The sequence below is a fragment of the Lolium rigidum genome, chromosome 4 (genome assembly GCF_022539505.1).
Source record: "Lolium rigidum isolate FL_2022 chromosome 4, APGP_CSIRO_Lrig_0.1, whole genome shotgun sequence".
NCBI lineage: Eukaryota > Viridiplantae > Streptophyta > Magnoliopsida > Poales > Poaceae > Lolium > Lolium rigidum.
In genome coordinates this window covers 131,521,711-131,532,695 of record NC_061511.1, presented here as the reverse complement: position 1 = coordinate 131,532,695, position 10,985 = coordinate 131,521,711, and the positions used below count along the sequence as shown (strand labels likewise).

At 42.7% G+C, this 10,985-nt stretch overlaps 2 protein-coding genes across 2 annotated transcripts; one reads left to right on the top strand and one right to left on the bottom strand.

Moving 5' to 3' along the window:
- Positions 1-221: 221 nt before the first annotated feature.
- Positions 222-1,928, top strand: LOC124647514. Its single transcript, XM_047187446.1, has 4 exons — positions 222-464; positions 1,403-1,552; positions 1,776-1,785; positions 1,906-1,928. Exons 1-4 carry the CDS (start codon positions 222-224, stop codon positions 1,926-1,928), a joined length of 426 nt encoding a protein of 141 aa, XP_047043402.1.
- Positions 1,929-8,719: 6,791 nt separating this feature from the next.
- LOC124649928 (QWRF motif-containing protein 7-like) lies at positions 8,720-10,773 on the bottom strand. The gene is made up of 5 exons (XM_047189497.1): positions 10,053-10,773; positions 9,731-9,967; positions 9,552-9,641; positions 9,341-9,448; positions 8,720-9,107 (listed from the first exon to the last, which is right to left on the bottom strand). Exons 1-5 carry the CDS (start codon positions 10,608-10,610, stop codon positions 8,994-8,996), a joined length of 1,107 nt encoding a protein of 368 aa, XP_047045453.1. The 5' UTR covers positions 10,611-10,773; the 3' UTR covers positions 8,720-8,993.
- Between the last annotated feature and the right edge of the window lie 212 nt (positions 10,774-10,985).

Below are 10,985 nucleotides of genomic sequence, written 5' to 3'. Positions count from 1 at the left end.
CATAGCATGCATTTTCATATGCCTGTAGGTGGTCACGGGCCGTCCACGGTGCCGCCAGCCCAGCCCAATTAAAGCCTCTTAACGAACACTCACGGTGAAGAGAAAAAGCTTGGTGGGCTTCCGCTACGCGTTCGCTACCGCCGTTGCGCCGCCTCGACGGATTAGGTCGTCGTCCTTGGATACTTCTCCCTGGCTCCGCTTCCTTGGACGGGCGTCGCACCATGGCCGGTGAAAGTCCGCCGCCGCTCCCTCTGATCCCTCCCTCCGCTCAATCAGCAGCCCCTCCCTCCCTCCGCTCCACTTCTCCCACCATGGCCAAGCTCATGCCGTCCCTTCAGCAGCAGATCGGAGAGGAGGTCCCGGCGGCCGGCGATGTTCTTGGGGATCCTCAACTGCAGGTCGGTGGGGAGCCAAAGATGTCCAGCGAAATTCATGGGAAGCTGCCGAAGAAGATCCGCAAGAAGGTATACTCTTCCACCCATCTGTGCCGTAATTATCTCGTTGGCATGTTTCCATCGACTTTAACGCTGCACGGTTAGATGATCAAACTGATTGGGGCCTAAACTGAATTGATTGGGGATCCTTGGACAAACCATTCTGTAGATCTGCTGCATCCCATTATTTTGTAAAATGAGACTTCCTGTTCCAGCTATTCCTGTCGATATCAGCAAATCAATAGATAAGCATGTCTGTCATTTTAAGTTTCAGTATGGAAGCTAGCACATCCTGTATTTGGCACATTAGAGTGCTTTTGTCGAACTGTCATTTTAAATTTCAGTATGCAAGGATTTCCACCCTGCTCACCAATTTCATAATCATATCTGTAGCATATCTTCTAGTGCAAATTCTGTGCTTGATGGGTAATGAGAATATGTCCAATTGTTGATACCCGTTAAGCGTTAATGTTGGTCCACGTGAACTTCTGAATGTCTGGGGCAGGAACAAGATGTTTTAATTGTTAGTACTTTGTAGCTGAATTATTTTCTGACTGTTGTGCACTTGGTTCTTCATCGTGTGATGCGAGAATAGAGATAAACCTTGGAGACCTATGCGCATCTACACAGGATTGCACCTGAGCTTTCTATGGCTCACTAGTAACAAATAGAATATGTGAGGTGAGTGCTTTCATGTTAGTGGGGGCATTTCGTTGACTCTTCACCAGTATAGTTTGTTGATATCACTCGATGTGATCATAGTGTATAATAAGCTCTATCTCTTTTTTTTCTCAAAAGTTTCTGCTGCTGCACATATTTTTGCCATTTACGTTGTACCTTATAGTTTAATCAGACTTCCTGTTCCAGCTATTCTAGCTTGTCAAATTGTATGACTACTCATGCGTCGTATCTGCCATGTCTGGTGTATTTTGTGTGCCTTACTAACTAAATTATGCGGGGAATCGCAGAAGTCCATTGATGCATGTGGGGAGCTGCAGCGGGCCAGCGACGTCCGTGACAGTAACGAGGTTCCCACGTCACTTCCATTATCAAAGAAGAGCGCCAAGAAGGTTATATTTTTGTGTGTGTGGAAGAATAGGAAGTACAATACAATGCCCGTATGTACCTGAGAGGTTGGTACTCTGAAATTATATCTCCTTCATGGCGTTTGTTTTTGACATGCTGTAGCTAGTCTGGTGTGTACTGTAAGAGAACCTAAAAATATACTCTAGATTGTATTGTTTTGAAATACTCTGAATTTCTAGATATTACCTGTAACTTGATTGTCCAGTCCAAGTATCTTATAGCTTGGTCATGACATCCTGTAACTTGATTGTCCAGTCCAGTCCAGGTAATTTCTAGACAATATCCTTAAGTAGTAATTATATGGCTTATATCTAGGAACAGAGGAAGTATAACTTATTAGTTGGAATGGTCAATTCATTGCATAATTTATGATCTGTTTATGCAGGGAGGCGGAAATGCGGGAAGTGAGCGAGAAAACGAATTCTAGGGTTGCCTGGTTCAGCATCTTGTCACTGGGCGTATGCGTTGTTGACAAAAACAGCTGCATGATATAGATGATCTCAACAGTAAGCAACCGATACTATGTGCAATAGATGCTTGTTCAGAGATGTGTTACTTAAGTAGTAGCTACTTAAGTTATATAGCTTGGTCATGACATTACCTGTGTTGTTAAGCCTTTTGTTAGCGGAGTGTGCTAACAAAATTTCTGAATCTGTCGAACTTCACTACTTCTAATCCATCCGGATGTTTAACAGGGCATTGTGAAGCTTACTTCTTTGAGTAAATTTTCCATGACCTGATAATATTGTGTACTCACTTTAAAAGAGATGCTCATGTGTTTGAGAGGCATTCTCCTGTCATTTTTGTTTGTGTTGTTTTGAGATACTCTGAATTTACTGGGACATTTTCCTGTCATTTCCATTTGTATTTCCATTTGTATTGTTTTGAAATACTCTGAATTTATGGACGCTGCTTATACATGTATAATTTATAGCAAGTATACGTCTGAAGGAATAAACAGCTAGTGGGTAAAGTCTGAAGGAATAAGAAGCTACAAGCCTTAATCGCTTGATCCCAGCGATCGCTTTTCTTTTTGGAGCGGAATCCACGCCAACGCCCAACGGCCCATGCGCTTGGAGGGTTAAAGTGGGCCGACTGGACGCCACTTCCTATTAGAAAAATAAAAGTGCAGCAAGTGGCCTCCCGCTTTGGGCTGGTGGACAGAGGTGGCCAAGTAGTGGTTTCCCACGGACAGGCCCACCTACAGCCTGACATTTTCATGCCCTCACAATTATAAATTGCCCAGCAGTAATTTGGTCACCCAACACATGTTATTTGTTTGGAGCGTTACCACTAGTGTAGATAGCTGGGAACCCTGGTCCTTCTGTCATCATCATTGATCTACAGTCAACTACGCACTGGAATATTTTTTGGTGCTATTGCCTCTGTGTTACTGCTACTGCTACTGTGTTACTATTGCCATTGCTCTCATATTACTACTGCTTTCACATCACCCCTGTTACTACTACTTTTCCAGGTGCATATGAATTGAGAACTCCGCTGTTAAGCCTTATAAGTATTCTTTGTCTCCCCTTGTGTCGAATCAATAAATTTAGGTTTTACTTTCTGTTGGTGTGCACTCGTAGTACGCAGACACACTGTTGGGAAACCCCAAGAGGAAGGTGTGAAGAGCACAACAACAAGTTTTCCCTCACTACGAAACCAAGGTTTAATCGACTAGTAGGAGAAAGGCGTGACTTCTGAAGGTGTTGCTGGCTGACTAGTGGCAGGGCGCACTACCAGCGTCGGCAACAATGTGCAATCTGCGCACAACACAATTCAAATACTTTGCCCCAACTTACAGTGAGGTTGTAAATCTCACCGGTTTGTTGAACACAAAGGATTAGACGTATCGAATGAAAGGAGATGTTTGTAGAAAGTAAACAGAACAGGATTGCAGTTGAATTTATCAGTAAAGGAAATAGGACCGGGGTCCACAGGTCACTAGAGGTGTCTCTCCATAAAGAAATATCATGTTGGGTAAACAAATTATAGCTGGGCAATTGACAGAATATCGATCGATACATGACAAGATGATTATTATGATAATTTGGTATTGGGCATTACAACATAATACATAGACTGTAATCCAACTGCGCCTATGACTAATAATCCACCTCCAGGTTAGCATCCGCACCCCTTCCAGTATAAAGTTACAAGCAACAAACTATCGCATTAAGAAATATGTGTAAAGTAAACAATAGAGTTACCCTCGGATAAAATATTGTTGGGTTATCCCTAGTAGCAACAACACATCTACAACCTTAGAAGTTATAAAGTCACTCTCCCAGAAAATTAGAGGCATGAACCTACTATCGGGCATAAATATCCCCTCTTGGAGTCACAAGTATCCACTTGGCCAGAGTTTCTACTAGCAACGGAGAGTATGCAAGATCACAATTAACATATGATATGAATATATAATCAATCTTAACATATTATTCAACATTCATCGGATCCCAGCAAACCAAACATAGAGGATTACATAAAGATGATCTTGATCATGTAGGGCAATTCACAAGATCGATACATGAAGCACAAAGTGGAGAAGACAACCATCTAGCTACTGATATGGACCCATAGTCCAGGGATGAACTACTCACGCATCACTTCGGAGGCGGGCATGGCGATGTAGATGCCTCTGGCGATGATTTTCCCCTCCAGCAGGGTGCCAGGAAGAGCTTCAGAACCCCCCGAGATGGGTTCGGCGATGGCGGCCGCGACGGAACTTTTCGTGGATGGAGGCTCAGCTATCCAGGGTTTTCCCGAGAAGATGTATAAATAGACGGAGGATTGAGGTCGGTTGGACACCTGTGGTCCCCACACCAGCCCTTGGCGCGGGACAGCTCTAGGCCGCACCTAGGGGTGGTGTGGGCGCCCTGGTGCGCCTCTTCGTCCCCCCTCCGGACTTCGTCTTCGTTTCGGTAAAATATTGACTTCGACTTTTGTTTCGTCCAATTTCGAGAATATTGCCTGTACAACTTTTCTGAAATACAAAAACAGCAGAAAACAGGGAACTAGCACTGTGGCATCTTGTTAATAGGTTAGTGCCAGAAATCACGTAAAAGTGCAATGAAGTGTAAACAAAACATATATAAATTGGTGTAAGACAAGCATGGAGCATCAAAAATTATAGATATGTTTGAGACGTATCAGCATCCCCAAGGTTAACTCCTGCTCATCCTCGAGTAGGTAAGTGATAACAAAATAATTTTTGAGGTGACATGAAGCCAACACAATCATGATCAAGCATGTAAAGCATTATGAGTTGGGATCTAAGTACTCTAACATATGCAACTATGTTATAACACGAAGAGTAACTCAAACAAAGGATCATGAATAATAGTGCATTGAAAGCAACTGTGTGTTTATGATCATAGAGTAAACATAATAAAGTGGTACTCAATATGTCCTTATGGAATAGAAAAACATAAATGCAAGGACACCTTCAAAGTTCAAAGGGTGACTAGATACAAATAATTTGAGAGCAAGTAATAGCACAATCATGAATCAATCAATAATAATTTTGGGACTATGCACATTGCACTAAGAATGACAACTATGCTCTCTCAATTGGTGCATAAACTAGAAGATGAAGACTCAACATGAAAGTAAAATAAAGGCCCTTCGTAGAGGAAAGCGGGGATTACCCATGTGCTAGAGCTTTTTTATTTTGAAAGCAATAGGAGTGTTGAAAATATTTTATTTTGAGAGGTGCTACTTATATCAACGGTAGTGATAAATAGTATGACTTATGCATAATTACTTCCTATAAGTTTGCTTGCCTCATGCATAATATACCAATAGTGCTCACACCTTGTCCTAATTAGCTTGGACTTCCATGGATTTTGATCGCATACATATGTTTTAACCAAGTGTCACAAAGGGGTACCTCCTTGCTTCCTGTACAAAGGTCCTTAGGAGATGGATCTCATTTGATTTCTCAATTTTGATGAATCTCTACTTTTTTGGACATCCATACCGGGAAAGCAAGGACAACAGATATTTGAACTTTTGCCCAGCTGAAACTTCCACCATGGGAACATGGCTTTAGTTGGTGGCCCAATGTTCCTCTCTAACAATATGCATACTCAAATCTTTGCAACTCATGGCAAATCTCCCTTACTTCAAACAAGATGAGCATGCATAGTGATTCACATGATATTCAATAAAAGCATATTGATGGTGTTCCCCATGACAGCATGGTTATCACACAACAAGCAATTTATAAGAAATAAAAATGCATAAAACATGGTACTTGCCAATAGTTTTTAGACTACTTTCCCATGAGCTATAATTTACAAAAAATAGGTGATAATTTTTGAAGGTTTAAAGGTAGCACACAAGCAATTTACTTTGGAGTGGCGGTGAAATACCACATATAGGTAGATATGGTGGACATAATTGGAAACTTTGATTTTTGGTGGTTGTATGTACGAGTAGAGCTCATACTCAGTACAGGTGAAAGCTAGCAAAAAGACTGGAAGCGGCCAACTAAGAGAGCAATAATGGCCATAATCATGCGTAGCGACAAAAAATTATCAATCAAAGCATAAAGTGATATTACAAATCAAAAACTAAATGATCATAGAGGTTGACTGGTTATAGTCATAACATGGTATAAGCATGCGCAAAATAAACCCAATAAAGCATCAAATGAGAATACCACAATACTATGCATTTACGATAGAAACAACACATGATTATTTTAATGAAACATTATGCACTCTCAGCCATTTGAAACAATTCATGCTAAAACAATAAATACTAAGCATATGACAAGAATAACATCCAACATAACATGCCAAAGTCTATGCCACAGTCTAGATAAGCTTCTATTTGCATCACTATAGTCATGAAATATTTTACTCGTATCCAACACCAATCAACTTATTTGAAATAACTCTCAGAGATGAAATTCAATATGGACCAGAGAGCTAATCATACATAAATAAAGTATACTAACATGCTCTTAACAAAATTCAAGTGAAAAAACAAGAGCTAAACGCAGTACCAGAAAACTAGAACACTTGTAGAACAATAACAGCGAAAACTAGAGCGTTCTATGCAATTAAAAAGGTGCGGGTCTTTCTCCAAAATAAATGTGCCGGGATCCAACATATGCTACATCAAACAAAACAAAACAAAACAAAAAATAAAAATAAAGGCGCTCCAAAAACAACACATAGCGTATGAAGCAATAAAAATATAGCGATAGAGAGATGATATGTTGCTTTGTTGATGAAGAGGAGATGCCTTGGGCATCCCCAATCTTTGACGCTTGTACCTCTTGAATATGTCTTTGGGGTGCAGGGATATCCCCAAGCTTGAGCTTTTTTCCATTCTTCATCTCATCACATCATTCTTCTCTCCCTAAACTTGAAAACTTCATTCACACAAAAACTTCTCACAATTCTTTATTAGCAGCATTAGTACAATTAAAATAAACAAATCCACTTGTGTCCAGTACTACCATATATTAAACATATATTAAAGCATAATCTACTGTGGCAACCTTTCAAATAGGTCTCTGATCAAAAGAACTAAAAAAAAGATTTAAGAGACGAATGCAAATAGTGCAGAAATATGTCAAAACAGAACATCAGGTAAAGATCGACATTTACGAAATTTCTCTGTTTCTTATTTCCAAAAGTGGTCAACTAACTAAAGTTAGATAATAACCTGGGGCATATGCATGAAAAATTACAGCTCAAAATTACGCTCTGGCTATTTTTACGAATTTTTATGGTAACAACACAGAATCTGTTTTCAGGACAGCAACTTCCCCAAACATTACTTTCTTCCTATTAGAGGCTATTCTTGGCACAAAAACGAAATAAAAATGATAAGGATAGGTCATTACAGGGGTAATAATTTGCAAAACTCAACAAAAAGAAAAATTACTGTAAATAAAACATGGGTTATCTCCCACAAACGCTACTCTTTAACGCCTTTCAGCTAGGCGCAGTAGTTTGAGAAGATGCTCACATAAGAAATATGAATTGAAGTAAAATAGATCATCAAGAAGCAAATATGAAACACATTTAAGTCTAATCCACTTCGTATGCATAGGAATCTTGTACACAAATGAATCCACAAAGAACAAGGTGACAAGCATAGGAATATAAAACAAGAGTAACTTCAAAACTTTCAGCATATAGAGAGGTGTTTTAGTACCATGAAAACTTCTACAACCATATCTTCTTCTCTCATAATAGTTTTCAGTAGCATCATAAATAAACTCAACAATATAACTATCCCGTAAAACATTCTTATCATGAGCCACATGCACAAAATAATATTACTCCCCACATAAGCATAGTCATTCTTATTAATTATTTATTAATTATAGTGGGAGAAAATTCAACAAAATATCTATCATTATTATTCTCATCACCATAATCATCAGATATAGGAGCATATTGTAATCATAATTAATTTTCTCGTCAATAGTATGTCGGCTAAAAATATCATATTCATCATTGTAATCATCATAGCAAATTTTCTCCTCTAAAGCGGGGTAAGCAAGAAAGATCATTTTCATAAAAACTAGCTTCCCCAAGCTTAGACTTTTCCATAGCATTAGCAATAATGGTTTTCAAATAATTTGTACTAATAACATTGCCATTGGCATGCAAATAAAGTTACATAGGTTTTCTAATTTTCTCTTCGAAAACTTCATGTCCTAACTCAAGATAAATATTATAGAGCTCTCTAAATTTTTTTGTTTTCCATTAAGCCTAACTAGTGAAAAAAAAAACAAGAAACATCAACACGAAAAGTAAACTGAGCAACAGAAATAACAGCTATAATTAAAATTAATTTTTTATATATTTTTGATATAATAAAGTAAACAAAATAAAATAAAGACGATACTATCATCAACCATTGGTCCATCTTCAGGCCAAAGATCTATATAGCCCTTGCCAAATATGTCGTCAATGCTGCCATGGCGTCAGACAACGCACTTGCACTGCATGAATCCATCACACCGCGTGTGTCACCTATGCGGGAAGCCACCTGTCGACATTTGCCCACGTCTAAGCAAAGCTGTTTTTGTTCACATAGCAAGATATTGATCTACTATATAGCAAAAAAAAGTTATCTATAATATAAAATGTATATAATATGAAATATATTTCACCGTGATTCCACTCGAAGGATGGGGATGAAAAACTGGATTAAAGATTTGAGACGGTTCAGATCGAAAATATTCAAGTTACAAGAAACCACAAACGACTTAGTTTACTATTCACAGCACACACCCGTTCAATACACATAGCTCTCCTAATAACACAAATTACTATCTAAAAACGCAATTTATTAAGAAGCACGTATACATGCCTTAAAAAAACCACATATGCATACACGAACGAGTTCAGGAGAGGTGAAGCCTCCCGTCAGTCTGTCACGGTGACACAAGTTCCGCATCTTATCTTTATTTTAAGAATGGCGTGTGAGATTGATCAAAGCTCAAAAGCACCAGCCGGGAGGTGCACTCGTCGGGACGGCGACGGCGACTCCCATGTCTTGATCAAGCCTCTGCCTCGCCTGAATTAAGTTGGATCGGAGGCTCACCTCCTGCATCTGCAGCACCGGAAGCACACCAGAAACTATTCGTTAAGCAAAGAGGTAGTATATTGGCACTAGCTAGTTGCCTAATGGCCATTATTAAGAAGCAAAAAAGGTGCGGTGTCTGACAATGATCGAATCGGTCCAAAAAGAACGAAAAGAGTTCATCAGTAGTAAGACACAAGATTCAGAGTAGGTTTAATACGGTGAGGTGAGACATCACCGTGGTCGGAAAGACGACAACCCACCTGCAGCCGAGTGACGATCCTGGCCAGCCGCATGGCTTCCTCCAGCCCGTCCACCTCCTGCCGTATCGTCCTCGCCAGCTCGCCCAGCGTGCCGCTCGTGGCGCCGGCCTGCGGAGACGCTCCGGCGCCGGCCACGCCGGAATCAACGACGTTAAGAAAACGGGAGGAAAGCGAGAGAACTTTGAAATGTGAATCTTGCCTGCGTGCGTACCGTGGCGTAGAACACGTCGGCGTTAGCTTCGATCTCGGTCACCATGCCCACGCAGGCGAACATGGTCTCGTGCAGCGCCTCCACGCCGGCCTGCATGCAGGTGTAGCTATCAGATGGAGGGAAATGAAGAGAATTTAGTGTGTGGCTATGTGCGCCGGGTACAGAGTGTCGCCAAGTACTTGGGCGCCGGCGGTCACGGGGAGGGAGGTGCAGGCAGCGGAGAGGACGCGGGTGAGGTCCGAGACGGCGTCGGCGTGCGGCTCATCAAGGGCCTCCCACGAGGCGAGGAGGGGGAGCTGCGGCCGCAGCTGCCTTGCCAGCTTCAGCTTCTGCCGCCGCCGCTGCGCCACGATCCGCTTCGCCGCCTGGATGTTGCGCAGCTCCGCCACGCGCAGCCACGTGTAGAACAGCTTGTTCTGCACGTGTAGACTCGCCATGACCATTGGGAAAAAACAACAAATGCATGTTTTACTATGCACGTCCTGCGCGGCGATGGCTCACCTCGGCGGCGGACGTGGCGCGGGCGACGGCCATCTCCATCCGGGCGTTGGCGAACCGCCATTGGAGGAGCCGCGCGGTGAGCACGCGCGCCCGGTGCGCCGCCTCCTCCTTCTCGAGCCCGTCCTTAGCCTTACGCGCCATCATCTCCCTCAGCGCTCCGGTTGATGATCCCTTTCCAGAGCCTTCGTCCGGCGACGTCCCCGCAGTGCCCCGCCTCCGCCTAGTCGGCTCCTCGGTCAGCGAACGACGCGGGGACAGCATCACAGCTCCGACGTCCGCGGTGTGGACGGTGTTCTGATCCTTGCTGCTCAGCGCCCGCCGGGGTGGCGGCGCGGCCGCGTCCGCGTCGCCTGCGCTGGCCTTCTTGTGGCCGAAGGAGGCCGCCTTACGGAGGGAACGCGCGAAGTTGGCCGACGAGAAGAGCGGCGCCGTGCGCATCCCGTCGTAGGCGAAAGCGCCGGCGCCGGCGCGGGAGGCCAAGCTGGTGCTGCGTCCCAGACGCCGCGATGATGCCGCCTGTGCCCTCGGGATGCTACCGCCGCCGCCGACGGACTCCATGGACGACGTCGACGTGCGTCGATAATAAATTAATAAATATATACAATTAAGGATATACAAATAAGTTAATAAATAATAAATATATAATTAAGCTTCGCCGATGGGATCAGAGCAAGAGCGATGCTCGCAGCATCCTAAATACTACTGCAAGAGGGGGAGAAGAAAGAAGCAAATGCATCACGAGGACACTACGAAATGCTGGTAGGTATATATAGCTAGAGCTTTGGGATTGCCAGGTTGCGCCTTGGAGAAGATGAAGAAGTGGCTAACGCGACGGCGCGTCGCTCTCATGAGTGGTGACAAGATTCAAGGTCGAATAGCTAGATGCTAAATTTTCTCGATCGAACAAAAACTTCTGAAATTGTTCATTTGTAA